Raw genomic sequence first — 18,379 nt, forward strand, 5'->3', positions numbered from 1 at the left:
CCTACAGTGGCTTCAGCCCTGGAGCACCTGGAATGGAAGCTAGCACTGCAGGAAGCACAATAACAACAATAATAATAAATTGTAAAGCTAGACACTTACATAGTGAGGTTTTCTCCACAGGATCTCCCTCTTCAGTTCTGGCCAAGATTGCTGGCTGGGAATTGGGCTTAGTCGTTATATGGCAGCAATCAGGTTTGCCTTCTTCCAGGCTGGCATCAGGTCCTGTTGTCCCAAAGAGAACCTAACTCTCAGGGAACCTAGAGAACCTAAGCTCTTCAATGGCCTCCTCAAGTTCCTCCTCCGAAGAGTCTTGCTGGTCATCCTCCAGATGGGGAAAAGCTACGGTAGCAGGTTCCACAGCCTCCCTGGGTTTGGGAGATTGTGTAACAGTGCAAAATCCTGTCCAGATCCTCAAAAAGTGGACAGGACACCTATCTACTCCTGGACCATTTTCTGTCATCCTGGTTTGAATATAGGTTATCCTGAGCTGTTTGCTATTTATCCTGCACTGGTCATCCTTCTGGTTGTGGCCCGTCGTGGCCATCTGTTAGCAATGTCCACAAAAAGGTCTTTATTGCGGTGACTGACCACAAGAGCTTTCTGCACTGAGGCTTCTCCTTAGATAGCGATGAGATCCAGTGTCTCAGCACAGCTCCAACAGGCTGTGCGAGGCATATTGTGGAGTTTCTGGAGTAATATTGCAGCAATGCTAGAATACTCAAATGGACAAAATCTGGCCCTGTGTCTGTTTTAAAATGGGAGAAGGGGGCATCCTGGCAACTTGACACCAGAGGAGGGGAGGGCACAGAGGTACACAGACAGGTTGGTAACAGTTGCCCATAAAGCAGTGTGAGAAAGCTGCTGGAGGACTGCCAAGTAGCGTGCAACAGTATTACATACATACAGACAGGTGGCTTTTCACATTTCACAGGCTCATAGGTTTACTAAACAACTATCAATAATATCTAGATACAGCAGGTAAAATTCCAATGCATCAGGTGGGATAAGTCCACCACAGTAAATGTAAAAATATTTCTCATTTCATAAATAACAATAAAACCCACAGATAGCTGCCTTTCACGAAGTCTGAAGAAGCACTAATACTCATGATACCCTGTTTAACAAACAGCAAGGCAGCCAAAGTGTACAGTCCAGCTACATATAACCTGCTATTAATAATTACGCAATGCTGAGCTCATGCTGTGCCTATTAGTAATTACCCTAAGTGTGGCGATCTCTGCAGAGCTTACATGGATGCTAAGGGATAGTAGTTTCAACTGCCTAGCTCAAGAGTCTTGTCTCCTGAAGTAGACTCTGATGGGGCAAGGGCAGTCCCTGGAGATGTTAACTCCAGTTTCATTTTCCTCTTTCTTTGTACAAGTGCTCATGGAGAGACTTACAGAAGGGCTACTGGGGTGGCAGAGAAGGGAGAATGCCTGTGAGAAGGCAGGGATCTTTATCCAGGTACTGATTGAACCCTAGCTGTGGAGGTATTTTGTTGTTTATGTTGCTTATTATAACATTTTTCCATTAAAGATTTGCTCCTACCGATTACTGCTGTTTTATTTCTACTGAGGCTAGGTCTATATTACAGAGTTCTGCCATCATAGCTGTGTCAGTCAAGGGTGTGATGAGGTGTGAACCCTGAATGACACAGCTGAAAGCCCAGTGCAGATACAGTTATGATGGCAAAACAGTACTTTGAGAAGTATAGCTTATTTCGTTCTTGTGCAGGTGAGGGGGTATATAAACTGCATCCATGCTGGGTATGCTTTGCTGGGACACTAGATTGGTATTCCTATACCACTAAAGCACGCCTGAGACATCCCACCAGTTTACACAGAAACTGACAGGGACAGAGCTAATTCAAATCAGCCTTCATTCAGGGACTGGTCAATTACCTTGTGCCATTTTTCTGAGTATTACAGAAAATTGGGTTAAATTTCAAGTGTTATGCTGTGCTAAATTCCATAATAAACAAAGTTTCAACCTATGCACACTTAATTACTCTTCTTTACTTCAATCTAACATTCATCAGAAGTCTGTACACAACGGTGCTGGAGAAAAATCTCACATGATAATGTTTGCAGATGTTATGGGTGAAAGAATGTGTTATGTAACATGTTAGTTTGTATATTACAAGAAAAAATGGCAAAACACAGTACTTACATTGTCCAGTGTATACCCCGGGGAGCTTAGGTGTAAGCTCAGAAAGATGGTCTGACACCATCACTTGCTCTTGAACCTAAAAAGTAAACCAAGAAGTGCAGTGGATATTCATATGTTGTATATAGTGTATTGTTGATACAGTGCTCTTGATGTGCAAAGAACTATGTGCACAAGAAAGAAGACAAGCCCTTGACCTAGAGTACTCACAATTTTAATTTGACAGATAAAATAATGAGATATGACAACAGGCTGGGGCATGGGGAAGGATAGTTTGTAAGAATAGAAGAAAAAAAAAAGACACCTAGAGAAAAGGGATAAACTATAATTTACAAAGAAATCTTATCACTTATTTCATGTCACTATTGTACCTATGCATTATAAATGAACAAAAGATTCTCATTCTGGTGAACTGCCATTTGGTCTCATTCTGATGAATTGCCAGAGTGTGGGTCCATTAATTCAAATACACAAACTCTGTTCCACACTAGCTGTGTGGACTTACTGTTTCCATATTGTGACAGAATATAACCCTATGTACCCACCCTACAGACTATTGTAATAATGTTTGTACAAGGTATGTTTTGTGAGGTATGATTTAAAAACTCAATTTGCTGATAAATAATATCATGGCAAATGCATGTAGCAACATTATATGTAATAGGTTATATTTTTCTCAATGACCTGGAAGAAAACATAAAATCATCACTGATAAAGTTTGCAGATGACCCAAATATTGGGAGAGTGGTAAATAATGAAGAAAACAGGTCACTGATACCAAGCAATCCAGATCGCTCTGTAAGCTGGGTGCAAGCAAACAATATGTATTTTAATATGGCTAAATGTAGATGTATACATCTAGGAACAAATAATGTAGGCCATACTTACAGGACGGGGGACTCTATCCTGGGAAGCAGTGACTGTGTAAAAGATTTAGTGGATAATCGGCTAAACATGAGCTCCCAATGTGATGCTGTGGCCAAAAGGACTAATGCAATACATGAATACATAAACAGGGGAATCTTGAGCAGGAGTAGAAAGGTTATTTTACTTCTGTATTTGGCATTAGTGCGATCACTGCTAGAATACTGTGTCCAGTTCTGGTGCCCACATGTACGGAAGGATGTTGATAAACTGGAGACGATTCAGACAAGAGCCACGAGAATTATTAAAGGATTAGAAAACATGCCTTATAGTGATAGACTCAAAGAGGTCAATGTGTTTAGGTTAACAAAGAGAAGGTTAACGGGTGACTTGACTACAGTCTATAAATACCTATCTGGGGAACAAATATTTAACAGTGGGCTCTTCAGTCTTGCAGACAAAGGTATACACTCCAGTGGCTGGAAGTTGAAGTTAGACAAATTCAGACCAGAAATAAAGCTTAAAATTTTAACAGTGAGATTAATTAACCATTGGAACAACTTATCAAGGGTCATGGTGGATTCTCCATCACTGAAAATTTTTAAAGCAAGACTGAATGTTTTTCTAAAAAGATCTGCTCTAGGCATTATTGTGGGGGCAGTTATCTGGCCTATGTCATGCAGGAGGTCAGAACAGATTATCACAATGGTCCCTTCTGGCCCTGGAATCTATGAATCTATTATACTGGAGTGGAGAGTAGTGCTTATAAAATTTGGGGATGACACCAGATGGGTAGGGGGTTGTAAGGACTTTGAAGGACAGGATTAAAATTAAAAATGATCTTGAGAAATGGGAGAATTTGTCTGAAACGAACAAGATGATATTCAATAAAACCAGGTGCAAATTACTACACTTAGGAAGGAAAAATCAAAGGCACAGCTTTAAAATGGGGAAAACTGGCTAGGTGGTAGCACTGCTGAAAAGGATCAGGGGGTTATAGTGGATCACAAATTGAATATTAGTGAACAATGAAGTGAAAAAGGCTAATAACCTGTGATTTATTATCAAGAGTGTCTTTTGTAAGACACAGGAGGTAATTGTCCCACTCTCCTTGCCACTGGTGAGGCCTCAGCTGGAGTACTGTGTCCAACTCTGGGCACAACACTTTAGGAAAGATAAATTGCAGGAAGTCCAGAGAATAGCCACAAAAATTATAAAATTAGAAAACAAGACCTATGAAGAAAGGTTAAAAATAGAGGGTATGTTTAGTCTTGAGAAAAGAAGGCTGAGGGGGGACCTGATAACAGTTTTCAGATATGTTAAGGGCTGTTATAAAGAGGACAGTGATCAACTGTTCTCCACATCCACTGAAACTAGCACAAGAAGTAATGGGCTTAATTGGCAGAAGGGAGATTTAGGTTATATCTAGGAAAAGCTTTCTAACTATAATGGTAGTTAAATGCTGGAATAGGCTTCCAAGGGAGGTTGTGGAATCCCCATCCATGGCGGTTTTTAAGCACAGGTTGAACAAACATCTGTCACGGATGGTCTAGGTTTACTTTGTCCTACCTCAGTACAGGGGGCTGGACTTGATGAGTTCTTGAGGTCCCTTCCAGCCCTACATTTCTATGATTCTTTAATCTTTCATGTGGCTCTTCTCTGAACTCTTTCCAAGTTGTTAACATCCTTCTTGGATTGTAGACACCAGAACTGGACACAATATTCCACTAGTAGTCACACCAGTGTCAAATACAGAAGTAATACAACTTCTCTTCTCCTACACAATATTTCCTTGTTTATACATACATGTTTTGGCCCCAGTATCGCACTAAGAGCTCATGTTCAGCTATTTATCCATTATGACCCCCAAGTCTTTTTCAGAGTCACTGCTTCCTGCATCATATAAGTATGGTCTGCATTCTTTGTTCCTAGATGTATGATCTTACAGATTTGGCTGTATTAACATGCACATTATTTGCTTATGCCCAGGTTACCAAGCGATCCAGATCATTCTGTATCAGTGACCTGTCTTCTTCATTACTTACCACCCATCCAAACTTTGTGTCATCTACAAACTTTATTAGTGATGATTTTATGTTTTCTTCCAGACCATTGATAAAAATATTAAATATCATAGGGCCAAGAACCAATCCCCAGAGGACCCACTAGAAACGTATGTGCTAGATGATGATTCCCCATTTACAATTGCATTCTGAGATATACCTATTAGCCAGTTTTTAGTCTATTTAATGTGTGTTGTGTTGATTTTATATCTTTATAGTTTTTCAGTCAAAATGTGTGTGGTACCAAAGCCAATGCTGTACATAAGTATATTACATCTACACTATTACCTTTATCAACCAAACTTGTAATCTCATAAAAAAGATATGAAATTAGTTTGACAGGATCTATTTTCTATTAACACATGAGGATTGGCATTAACTATAATATCTCCTTTAATTCTTTATTAATCTAGTCCTATATCAGCCATTCCATTGTTTTTTCTAAGTGTCAAACTGACAGGCCCACAATTATTTATGTCACCTGTTTACCCTTTTTAATATTGGCACAACATTAATTTTCTTCCAGTCCTTTGGAACTTCCCCAGTGTTCCACTACTTATTGAACTTTAAGGGGATGAAAGTCACAAGAGAGTCTTTTATACCATGACAGACGAACAAGTGCTCCCTGACAGTTTATATTGCTCTGCATAGTTCCCTGGTTCATAAAGTAAGCTGCCTAGCTGCTACAATTTGGATCTGTAGAGAAAATTTTCACAAAGAACTTTTGAATATGTTTTAGTTCAGGGTTTACTTTTATAGCTGACTTAAGCCCAGTGTCACAAGCGGGATGTGAATGGTCCAGGCCTACTGGTCAGAACAGGAGTTGGAAGCCAGGTCCGGATACCAGGTGATCAGAGTCAGAGATAAGCCAGAGGGCAAAAAGAGTCAGATGTCAGCAGGGTCAGGTGGAGATAAGAATAGGCAGTAGGAGCAGGTAATGCAGGGGATGCCATCCCAAGCAGGGGACACCCAGTTGCACAGATGAATTCCTGTTCCTCTGCTTGGTTTAAATAGAAGCAGCGAACCAAACAGGATTCCTGGAGTTCCACCCATCAGAGCCCAGGACTTGAGTCCTCTGTCAGAGGTGAACTTTGAGTTCTGGTTACTTTTAAAACAGGTCACGGGGTGGCGGGTTGGAACATACTGGTGCCTAAGAGCCTTGTGGACTGGCGTTTGAGACCCACGGCCCTGACACTCAGAAAAGAACAAGTTGTGGATTAAAAACACAGATAAACCCTCAAAGCATGCAGCTGGGTCTAAATCAAAAGAAACACTGTCTTATCTCTATCCATGTAATTAAAGAGGAAGTTTGTGAATAATGTCACTATAGCCTTCATTAAATGCTCATGAATAAATCAGAAAAAAGACAAAAATTGGAATACAATATTAGTTTTGAAAACAAATTTCTCCCAGTAATATGACTGGTGATAAAATCCGAAGAACAGACTGACAGCCATATCAGTCCCAGCTTCAGTCCCTGATATCAATTATTGCTATTGGAGCTATTCAATGGAAAGAAAAGATAGTTTCCTTAGAAATCCTCATTTATATGTGTCCTACCTGCTTATCATCTGTCCTTAAGCCTGCTTGTGTGAAAGGTCTCTCATCTCCCTCCCCATCAGCAGTCCTTGGTCTCTTTAGCTCTTCCTCATATCTTAGCGAGCACACATTTTCAATTTCTCCATCATAAGTCTCATCATAGCAGAATATGGCCTCTAGAATATCATCATCAGTCGTGAACAATATAGTATCCCCAAAGTGCTCTGGAGCTGAAAAGCACAAGACATTAGGAATTAAAAACACAATGTGAAAGTACTGCAAATCAAGGGCTTCACTACACTACGATGTGGAACTATGTTTTAACATGTGTTGAGTAATATGTTTAACTAATATAATTGTAAATTGTAACATAGACAAGAGACAATGTATTCCTTGTTTATGCTACAGTTTAGTCATGTTACAGTAGAACCTCAGGAGTTATGGACACCTCAGGAATGGAGGTTGTTCGTAACTCTGAAATGTTCCGTAACTCTGAACAAGACATTGTGGACTTCAGTCACGGGGGGGGGACGGACAGTCAGGGCTTCTGACCCTTGGGGTGCCAGGGCTCCGGGCAGGGGCCTCAGGGCTTCTGCCCCACGGGAGCAACAGGGCTCAGGGCTTTAGACCTGGGGGGGGAGTGCTGGGGCTCAGGGCAGAAGCCCTGCTGCTCTGCTCCCAGTTTCAGCCCCGTGGCAGGCGTCGGGGCTTGGGTCTCCCCATGACTCCGCTCCCGGTTTCAGCCAGGGGGGCCCACTGGGGCTCAGGACTTTAACTGCTGAGGGAGTGCTGGGGCTGAAATGGGTGCTCCCCTTGTAGCTAAAGCCCTAAGCCCCTGTGTACCCAAGGGGCTAAAGCCCTGATCCCTACCCTGCAGCTGCAGCCCCAACCCCCCATGGCTGAAGCCCTGAGCTCCAGGGCTAAGGCCCCAAGGAAGTACAGTATTTGCTGGGGGTATTTTGGTTTTGTGGTTTTTTGTCTCTGCTGCTGCCTGATTGATTAATTCCAGTTCCACATAGTGTCCGGTTGACCAGTAAGTCTGTAACACTAGTGTTCATATCTTTGAGGTTCTACTGTAGTTAACATGCTAAAACACAATTTCTTATTGTAGTGTAGGTGAGTCCAGAGAATCCAGCTGATTTTTAAACACATCTAAAATATAAATCTGTAAAAAAAGAAGATCTCATACACATAAAAACAAGAACAATACAAATAAAGCCCAAGACTGTAAGCTGTTTGGAGCAGAGACAATCTTCTGTTTTTTTATCTGTTTCCTGTCCTGGCTGGGGACTCTAGGAGCTATAAATATAAAATATTCTCCTTAAAAAGGATACATCTACATTTGAGTTGGGAAATTTGATTCCCAGCTCATGCAGATGTACCCAAACTAACTCTAGCTAGCATGCTAAAAATAGCAGTGTAGCCAGTGTCGTTTTCACAAAGAAAATGAGGGATCATACCATACCTCCAGACAATGTTCCTGAAGCCTTTGCAATTTCTCCTTTAAAGATGCATTGCTCATCTAATAACATTGTAATATCTTTCACACCTCGGAAGGAGTGTATTCGGGATTTATTATAATTCCAAATCCTAATCATAGCTACTTGACAGGGATTCACAAAGTCAATATAGATAAGGTGAGGCTTCCCAGGAGTAAAGGGTGCTAGCCAAAGGTGCATGTCATCCTGTGTCCGATTTACCCCATCAGTTAGATTGGTTATTACTCTTGGATCTTTGCCATATGCTGGTAAAATATTTATATCAGGTGGCTCAGCTTTTATCTTTGAAATCTGAACAGGCTCTCCTTTGGAACTAAAAACTTCAATTCCATTAAGACCAACATAGTGTCTGTCTCCCCATGTGGATTTAATGTCTATTATTAAGTACTGTCCATATGGCAAAACAGGGATTTTAAAATCATTTCCATCATCTGTCTCCATGTAATTTTCTTCTTGTCGTTTTGGTAGCACTTGTATTCCTTCTTTCCTCACAAGCTGATGTTCTCCATGCCGGCTGATTTTTTGCTGATGTAGAAACTCATCAAAGATATCCCCTTGAAAATCCATGTTGGAGATTCGCCCACGGTGAGAATAATTGAACTTTAGAAGGGAGTTCCATGACTCCTGCAGAGTGTGTTCTTGTTCACTGTGCCACCCGACTCTGAAGTTTTTTAGGCCTTTGACACAAAGGGCTTCATCTGAAAATAAAATCCAAGATAAGTCTTTATATATGTAGACATGACAAGAAATTAATTCCCACAATATAGACTATCAAATGTAGACCATTGTGTTGGTTATGTTGGGTTCTTTTGCGGTAGCGTTCTGTTCTAATGCTGCTATTACATTGCTTCTCTTATTACACACAAGGTTAAAATCTCTGACTCCCTTTCCCAGCTCAGTGTTAAACAAAATAATTATGTCAATAAAGGTTAATGTTGAGACACAAACCAACAAAAAAAAAAAAAGGAAAGAATCCAAGTTTTAAGGCTACCTGAGCATCATCAGCTGAGCACTGTTAATGGAACTATAAGTCAATTACAGGTTTCAGAGTAGTAGCTGTGTTAGTCTGTATCAGCAAAAAAACCGAGTACTTGTGGCACCTTAGAGACTAAAGGATATATGTGATATATGCCATCATGTGCCAGCAATGCCCCTCTGCCATGTACATTGGCCAAAATGGACAATCTCTATGTAAAAGAATAAATGGCCACAAATCAGATGTCAAGAATTATAACGTTCTAAAACCAGTCGGAGAACACTTCAATCTCCCTGGTCACCCGATTACAGACCTAAAAGTCGCAATACTACAACAAAAAAACTTCAAAAACAGACTCCAGCGAGAAACTGCTGAATTGGAATTAATTTGCAAACTGGACACCATTAAATTAGGCTTGAATAAAGACTGGGAATGGATGGGTCATTACACAAAGTAAAACTATTTCCACATGCTTATTTTAACCCCTCCTGTTACTCACACCTTCTTGTCAACTGTTGGAAATGGGCCATCCTGATTATCACTACAACAGGTTTTTTCTTTTTCTTTTTTCTCCTGCTGATAATAGCTCACCTTAACTGATTACTCTCATTATAGTTGGTATGGCTACACCCATTTTTTCATGCTTTCTGTGTATATATATATCTTCCTACTGTATTTTCCACTGTATGCATCCAATGAAGTGGGTTTTAGCCCATGAAAGCTTATGCTTAAATAAATTTGTTAGTCTCTAAGGTGCCACAAGTACTCCTGTTCTTTTTGCAGATACAGACTAACATGGCCGCTACTCTAAAACCTACATATAACTGAGGTTCTTCAAGATGGACTCTGCATATTCACACTCCTGGGATATGCACCAACCGGCAGTCATGAATGGTGTCCGGTTTTTGACTGGAAAGTCCAGTTGAAAAGGGGACCTGATGGTGTCCGGTTAGCTCTACTGATCAGACACCCAAAGTCTGGTTATTGCAGGCAGGGGAGGCACCGAGTCATCACCTGTGCCAGCCCCTACTTAGCCAGGGCCACCTCCTACCTGCATTGGGCGACTGCAGCTCCCCTCCCCGGCTCTGCAGGCAAGTCCCTCCCGACCCATGCAGGGGTAGGGGGTGGGGAACAGCAGCGAGTGATGGGGGGAGGGGGAAAGAGGAGTGAATGGGAGGTGGGGCCTCAGGGGGAGGGGGAGGGGCAATGGTGGAGCCTCAGGGCTCTGAAGAGGCAAGGCAGGAATGAGGCCTGGGGGAAGGGGCGGGGCATGGCCTCAGGGGGAAGGGGCTGGGCAAGGGAGGTTCCAGCACTCCTGCTGGAATATTCGGTTTTTATATATTACAAAGTTGGCAATAGTTTGGGATAGTTTGGTCAGTAGTAGATAGTAAATGTATGGTGGTAAATGTATCCCAACGAGAGAGGTTGAAGAACAGCCCCGCCAAATTATGTATCAGACTAGCAGCTATGTCTAATGCATAATGTTTACTAAAAGTATGTACTGAGTTCCATGTGGCCACTTTACACATTTCAATTAATGAAATAGGTCTATGCTGCTGAAGTAGAAACTACCTTGGTAGAATGTGTGTTAATAGTAGGAGGAGAAAAATGTGAAACATTCTTACAACTCACTTCATTGAACTGTCTGACCCAGAGCATTGGTCTTGTAAACCAGGGGTCATGAGTTCAAATCTCGCTGGAGCCTGGGCAGCAGTTTCTGGCTGGGCCTGTTGTCCCCCAGCAGTGAGGTGCTTGGCTTTATTTATTTGGGGCACCTGGCATTGGGCCAATGTTGGAAGACAGGATACTGGGCTAGATGGAGCTTTGGTCTGACCCAGTGTCATAAATATAAAGGGAAGGGTAAACACCTTTAAAATCCCTCCTGGCCAGAGGAAAAACCCTTTCACCTGTAAAGGGTTAAGAAGCTAGGACAACCGCACTGGCACCTGACCAAAATGACCAATGAGGAGACAAGATATTTTCAAAGCTGGAGTGGGGAGGAAACAAAGGGTTCTCTCTGTCTGTGTGATGCTTTTGCCGGGACCAAAGCAGGAATGCAGGTCAGAACTCCTATAAAAAGTCAGTAAGCAATCTAGTTAGATGAGCGTTACATTCTGTTTTGTGTAAATGGCTGATAAAATAAGTTGTGCTGAATGGAATGTATATTCCTGTTTTTGTGTCTTTTTGTAACTTAAGGTTTAGCCTAGAGGGATTCTCTATGTTTTGAATCTGATTACCCTGTAAGGTATTTTCCATCCTGATTTTACAGAGGTGATTCTTTCACTTTTTCTTTAATTAAAATTCTTCTTTTAAGAACTTGATTGCTTTTTCATTGTTCTTAAGGTCGAAGGGTTTGGGTCTGTGTTCACCTGTGCAAATTGGTGAGGATTTTTATCAAGCCTTCCCCAGGAAAGGGGGTGTAGGGCTTGGGGGGATTTAAGAGGGAAAGACGTTTCCAAGTGGGCTCTTTCCCTGTTGTATTTGTTAGACGCTTGGTGGTGGCAGCAAAAAAGTCCAAGGACAAAAGGTAGAATACTTTGTACCTTGGGGAAGTTTTAACCTTAGCTGGTAAAAATAAGCTTAGGGGATTTTTCATGCAGGTCCCCACATCTGTACCCTAGAGTTCAGAGTGGGGAAGGAACCTTGACACCCAGTATGGCCGTTCTTATGTTCTTTTCCCTCTGAATACTTTAGCTTTGTCTAAATAGTAAGAGAGAACTTTTTAGCATTCAAACAATGTAACTTTAATTCACTCCTATGAGTGTGAAGTTTTGGAAAGAGTATTGGCAGGTTAATACATTGATTAATAAGAAAATCAGAAATTACTTGCTAAAAAAATGTGGTTATTTATCTTTATAAAAAATTGTAAATGGAGGGTCTGCCATCAAGGCATAAAATTCACTGATTCTTTTAGCCGATGTACCTGCTATAATAAGGGCTGTTTTAATGGAAAGATGAAATAAATACCAAGTTGATAACAGTTCAAATGTTAACACTTGGTTTAAGTCCCATGGAGAAACTGGTGGGTAAAGATTCAATCGACCCTTAAAAATCTTTTGACAATATAACAAGAAAAAATTGATTTTACCATCCACAGGATTATGAAAAGCTGCTACTGCATCTAAATGCATTCTAAACTATGAGATGGATAACCCCTTATTTGTTAGGAAAAACAAGTACTCTAAAATACACTAAATAGGAGCAAATACTGGATCAAAATCCTTATCTGATACCCACAGTAGAAATCTCCATTTTAGATCATAACATATTCTAGTAGATTGTTTTCAAGAATTAAGCAGTACCTAAGAACATAAGAATGGCCATACTGGGTCAGACCAAAGGTCCATCTAGCCCCGTATCCTGTCTTCTGACACTGGCCAATGCCAGGTGCTTCAGAGGGAATGAACAGAACAGGTAATAATCAAGTGATCCATTCCTTATCGCCCATTCCCAGCTTCTGGCAAACAGAGGCTAAGGACACCTTCCATGCCCATCCTGGCAGATGGCCATTGGTGGACCTATCCTCCATGAACTTATCTACTTCTTTTTTGAACCCTGTTATAGTCTTGGCCTTCAGAACATTCTCTGGCAAGGAGTTTCACAGATGCATTGTATGAAAAAATACTTCCTTTTGTTTGTTTTAAACCTGCTGCTTATTAATTTCATTAGGTGACCCCTTGTTCTTGTGTTATTAGAAGGAGTAAATAACACTTCCTTATTTACTTTCTCCACACCAGTCATGATTTTATAGACCTCTATCATATCCCCCTTAGTCATCTCTTTTCCAAGCTGAAAAGTCCCAGTCCTATTATTCGTTCCTCATATGGAAGCCGTTCCATACCCCTAATAATGTTTGTTGCCCTTTTCCGAACCTTTTCCAATTCTAATAAATCTTTTTTGAGTTGGGGCAACCACATCTGTACACCCATACTCAAGTTGTGGGTGTACAATGGATTTATATAGAGGCAATATGATATTTTCTGTCTTATTATCTATCCCTTTCTTAATGATTCCCAACATTCTGTTTGCTTTTTTGATTGCCGCTGCACACTGAGTGGATGTTTTCAGAGAACTGTCCACAATGACTCCAAGATCTCTTTCTTGAGTGGTAACAGCTAATTTAGACCCCATCATTTTATATGTATAGTTGAGATTATGTTTTCCAATGTGCAGTACTTTGCATTTATCAACACTGAATTTCATCTGCCATTTTGTTGCATCTCAAGAGAGAAAGAGTTCTCAAAATTTGTCAAAATCCTGTTCCGAATGCCATGAGATGTAGTGACTGAGGGTCTGGATGGTGTACTCTTCCCATTTTTATGACAGCAGATATGGCAATACAGGTAAGTGTTTGAATTTCCTTTTGTAGAGGAGAAACTAGTTCATGTACCATCGCTGTCTTGGTTATGCTGGAGCAACGAGTATCATTTTGGCTGAGTCCTGTCTGATCTTTTTTACCACCTTAAACAATAATGGAAAAGGCAGGAAAGTATACATCAAATCTGTCCCCCAACTGATGAGAAACATATCCATCAATGACTGAGTGTCTATCTCTTCTATCAAACAAAAGTGACGGCATTTGCTATTGAGGCTGATGGCAGAGATTGACATTTGGAAATCGCCAAATATTGACAAGTTCTTAAATCGCTGATTCCTCTAGAGACCATTTGTGAACCTTAGAAGAGTCTCTGCTTAGTTGGTTTGCCAGTTTATTGTTAGATCCTGCTACATGCAACACAATTGGATAAATTTCATGACATATACACCGGTTCCATAGTTTTATTGCTTATCGGCAAAGTTGTGATGGATGGGCACCTCCTTGTTTGTTTACAGAATACGCTTCTGACACATTGCTGATGGCAACTTGCAACACAGAATCTTGAATCTGAGGGAGTAAGGATTTGAGTGCTAAATGGATAGCCTTTAATTCCAAAACATTGATGTCAATTTGCAATTCTTGCAGATTCCAGAAACCCCCTGTTAATAATTTGTTGAAATGTGCCCCCAAACTATCTTGGAAGCGTCCATTGTAATTATTGCTGAAGGAGGTGGGGGGGTTGAACATCACTCCCTTCAGTACATTCCTGGGCTTCATCCACCATAGAAAAGTATTCCAAACTTTCTTTGGATTGTAAGCATCATGCACATGCTGTGCACTGTGAGAATGAAATTTCTTGAAACCCAGAGGTCTCATTCTGAATCCTGTGTAAGGTGTAACAAGACCCAGAAGGTCACAAGACCCAGAAGGAGGATGAGGAAGAACAGTACTTCTTGTGGTGATTTCTGGAGTAAGCTGGATTTCAGTTTTTGGAATTTTTTCTCTGGGAGGTAAGCTCTCATTACTGTGGAGTTGACAACTACTGCTAAGAAAAGAAATTGTTTACATTGGGCGCAATATGATTTTTTCTTGTTTGTCAGAAAATCTAATTTTTGGAATAGAGAATATGTGAAGAGAATGACTTTGTTCAACTCGACTTTGGAATGAGCTTTCAGAAGCCAGTCACTGAAATATGAGAACACAAAAATGCATTGTCTGTTCAGAAAGGCTGCTATTACAGAAAAGCATTTTGTAAAACCCCAAGGAAGAGTAGAAAGGCCACATGGGAAAACCTTGTATTGGAAATGGATCTGTCCCAGGGTTAAATGAAGGTAGTTTCTGTGAGATGGTTGAATGGAAATGTGGATGTAAGTGTCTTTTAAATAGAGAGCAGCAAGCTAATCTAGAGCAGAAAGAGAGAGGATGACTGAACTAAGAGTCAGCATCCTAAAGTGAAAATTCCTGATGTATTTGTTAAATTTTCTAAGATCTGGGATTGGTCAGAAACCTGCATCCATCTAGGAACCAGAAAATAACAGGAATAAAACCCTTGATTCCTGAGATCTTCCAGGACTTCCTCTATTGTTCTCTGTAGTAGCAGAAAATGGATTTCTGCTCTGAGAATTCTCTTGTGAGAGGTGTCCATGAAAAGGGAAGGCAAGGAAGAGTGGAATGGTCTTGAATGGTATGGTGTAACCCTCCTTTCCAAAATCCATCTGTCCATAGTGATGTTTTGCCATGTATTGTAAAAATCAGACAGACAGTCTCCACACGTCATGAGCATCTAAGGTTCGTTTGTAGCTCTTGGTTGTAACATCAAACCTAGGGTGACCAGATGTCCCAATTTTATAGGGACAGTCCCGATTTTTGGGTATTTTTCTTATATAGGCTCCTATCACCGCACCCGCATCACGATATTTCACATTTGCTCTTTGGTCACCCTAATCAAATCTGAGGCCTAATATTAGGCAAAAAGAAGTCATAGAAAAGTACTTCAGTCTCATCTTGAGTTTGGAGAATCTTTTCCTATATTGAGACTGAGAAGGAGGAGGATGCTTTTGCTGTTGTTGATAAAGATGTTTTCTTTGAGAGTAATAAGAAGACTATGAAAATGTAACATTGCCTCTGGTATCTGAATGAGGATGCAGGAGTTCTCTGTCTGAAAAAGACTTAAAGGTTTCTAGATATCTTGCCATAGATCTAGTTTATTTAATCTTTTCCAACACCTCATCTGTTTTAGAACTGAACAGACTGTCTCTCTCAAACAGAAGATCCTTAATCTTTGACTTTGTCTCAGAGGAAAGAGAAGAGGTCCATAAAAGGAAGATGTAGGATTCATACAAGATTCATGCGCTTGGCAACATTCAGGGCACACCCGGAGTGTTGTATAGGACCTGTGCACACACAGCTCCTTTCAAGGGCATCAACCTTGGAATCTCGCCCAGATGACATGAACCGTGGGAAGCCTCCCAGGACTGGGCTCAAGGCCCGAGAGCAAGGAATGCAGTAGATAGAAACTGGGAAATAAGAATGTTAAACAAAGCCAGTGTATTCCTTTTATCTGTTGGAGAATGTAATGCGCGGGGGAAGAGAAAGAATAAAGGGGAAGGTGGAAAGCTGACAGGCAGAAGCCCGTTAGCAGACCAGCTTGCTTGCTTGCTTAAAGCTCTGTGCTGTCTTGTCATTGAACCGCAACAACTGGCGCCCAAACGTGGGGCCCTCAGCACTCACCTCGCCCGGCAAGGGTTTCAGACGCGTCACTCATCCGCTTCGCGGATCCCGGTGAGTATTTTTCATTGTGGTAAGTATGGGAAGCTTCCTCTCTGCTTTGCAAGTGCAAGACCACAGTGAACTACAGTATTTGCTGCGTAAGGCTCAGCATGATTGCCCCACTCGAGAACTCACTCTCCTGCTACAGGAGGTGAGTGCCCAGTGCCTGTGGTACCCTGAAGCTGGAACCCTTAAGCTAACGGACTGGGAGCGGTTGGGCCAGACATTGCACAAAGAGCCTCGGGCGCCTGTGCAGGGTCTACATGCCTGGCACCTCTGCCGCGACGCGATACAGCGTGTCGCCTCGGACAGGCCCTCCCTCGCGAGGCTGGTGCTCTCGGCACTCCCGTCTGCTCCTGCAGCCATCCCCCCTCCTGGCGATGCGACACAGCGTGTCTTCTCAGAAAGGCCCTCTCCCGCGCCAACAGAAGGGCTGCCGATTCCGCCACCCCCTTTCGTTCCTGCAACCATCCCTCCCCCTGCTTCGCCCCCAGTGCCTCTATTACCACCGCCTCCCTGGCCTTCCCCACCGGAGCTGGTGTTTGATCACCCTCCCCCCATGGGGCCCCATGCTCTGGGGCCCCCCGGGGGGTCGTCCGCGTCTGCTCAGCGGCTTTCACTGGTGCAACAAATGGTTCACGCAGCGAAGACTCGCTCAGATCTTACAGCAGAGGTGCTGGCTGAGCTGGTCTCAGTTTGTCCGGTGACCTGGCAGGATGATGGCCAGGGCAACCAGGTTGCAAACTAGGTCAGTTTGCCCTACTCGGTGATCAGAGACGTAAAGAAAGAGATTCGCGAGTTCGGCCTCACTAGCACGTATGTAACTGGTCTCATTGAAGGGCTAGGTACTGGGTACACCCTGATCCCTGAAGATTGGAAGGCGCTGTTGCGCATGATGCTGACGCCCAGTCAGTATGTTATTTGGCTTAGTGAGTATCGGCAGATGGCAGAACGCCAAGCCCAGATATATAGAGAGCAAGGTGTCATTTATGAGCAGTTGGCAGGGGAGGGCCAGTTTGCTACTGTCCATCTGCAGTCTCAGCTCCCTCAGGCCATCTTCCCCATTATTTCCACCTGCGCCCAGCATGCTTTCCGGAAGGTCCCGGATTCAGGCAAGCCTACCAAAAGCTTTGCCAGTATCCGTCAGGGTGCATCAGAGTCCTTTATGGATTTTACCAACAGGTTGCGGGAGGCTATCCTCCGACAGGTGGATAACCTGCGGCAGCTCAGGAGATCCTGTTAAAAATGGCGGTTGAAAATGCAAACGACGATTGTCGCCGTGCTCTCCAGGTGGCACAAGCCTCTGGGATTCTAGAGCTGTCAGACATGCTGCGGGCGTGCCAAAACATCAGAACTCAAGCACATAAAGCTGGGGTTATGGGCGCCGCCCTGCGGAAAAGCGGGAAGGAGGGGAAGCGTTGTTACCGCTGTGGTAAGGAGGGTCACTTTCAGCGGGAGTGCTGCTCATCGACAGCGCCCGCCCGCCCCTCAAAGAAGTGCCCCAAGTGTCGGAAGGGCTATCACTAGGCTAATCAGTGTCGTAGCGGGTCGGGAAAGCGCACGACAGGTCCCCCCCGAACCCAGGGCCAAATGGGGGTGTTTCCCACTAGACAACTGTTCCTCTGCTTTAAAATCCATAGACTCCATGAGGTCGGCGACTGCCGGAAGTGCAGGGCTTGATTTGATTATGCAGGAGGACGCTGATTTTCAGTTGCCAGGGGAGGTTTGCGCCATACCTACCCAGATGATGGGACCTCTCCCTGCTGGATTTGTGGGTCTGGTTCTCCCTCGCTCACACACTGGGAAACAGGGTTTTTTTGTCATCCCAGGGGTCATTGACGCCGATTACAACGGCGTTATTAAGGTTCAGGTATGGACCCATCTTCCACAGTCGCTCCCGCGTGGACGGTCAATTGCGCAATTGATTTTAGTCCCCTATCAGGTGCCAGCCACAGAGGATCGAGCCCGGGGGCAGGAACGGCTTTGGATCGACGCTGTCCCAGTTGCCATCTCACAACACGTCCTCTCCACTTGTTGCTCTAACAATGTCGGTCCGCCCCTCGAAACCTCAGTTAACACTTCTCTTAAATAATGTTCCTTTTACAGGGCTGGTGGACACTGGAGCTGACGTTACGGTGATTCGTGATCCGGAGTGGCTGGTCGGTTGGCCAACAGTTCCTTCTAA

At 42.9% G+C, this 18,379-nt stretch overlaps 1 protein-coding gene across 10 annotated transcripts in view; it reads right to left on the reverse strand.

Moving 5' to 3' along the window:
* The window catches only part of KATNIP (katanin interacting protein), a 181,443-nt gene that overhangs the window by 48,052 nt on the left and 115,012 nt on the right, over positions 1-18,379 (reverse strand). For 9 of the 10 annotated variants that reach the window (XR_012161174.2, XM_073362645.2, XM_073362649.2 and 6 more), the window contains 3 exons: positions 8,098-8,829; positions 6,654-6,862; positions 2,170-2,245 (listed from right to left, as the gene is read on the reverse strand). Coding sequence is in view for 9 of the 10 variants with exons in the window: in XM_073362645.2 (XP_073218746.1) it covers positions 2,170-2,245; positions 6,654-6,862; positions 8,098-8,829 (1,017 nt within the window). In the remaining variant the exon portion in view is untranslated. The remainder of the gene's footprint in view (positions 1-2,169; positions 2,246-6,653; positions 6,863-8,097; positions 8,830-18,379) is intronic. The other variant, XM_073362651.2, reaches the window with a different exon arrangement.

Source organism: Lepidochelys kempii, chromosome 10 (assembly GCF_965140285.1).
Source record: "Lepidochelys kempii isolate rLepKem1 chromosome 10, rLepKem1.hap1, whole genome shotgun sequence".
In the NCBI taxonomy this organism is placed as follows: Eukaryota; Metazoa; Chordata; order Testudines; family Cheloniidae; genus Lepidochelys; species Lepidochelys kempii.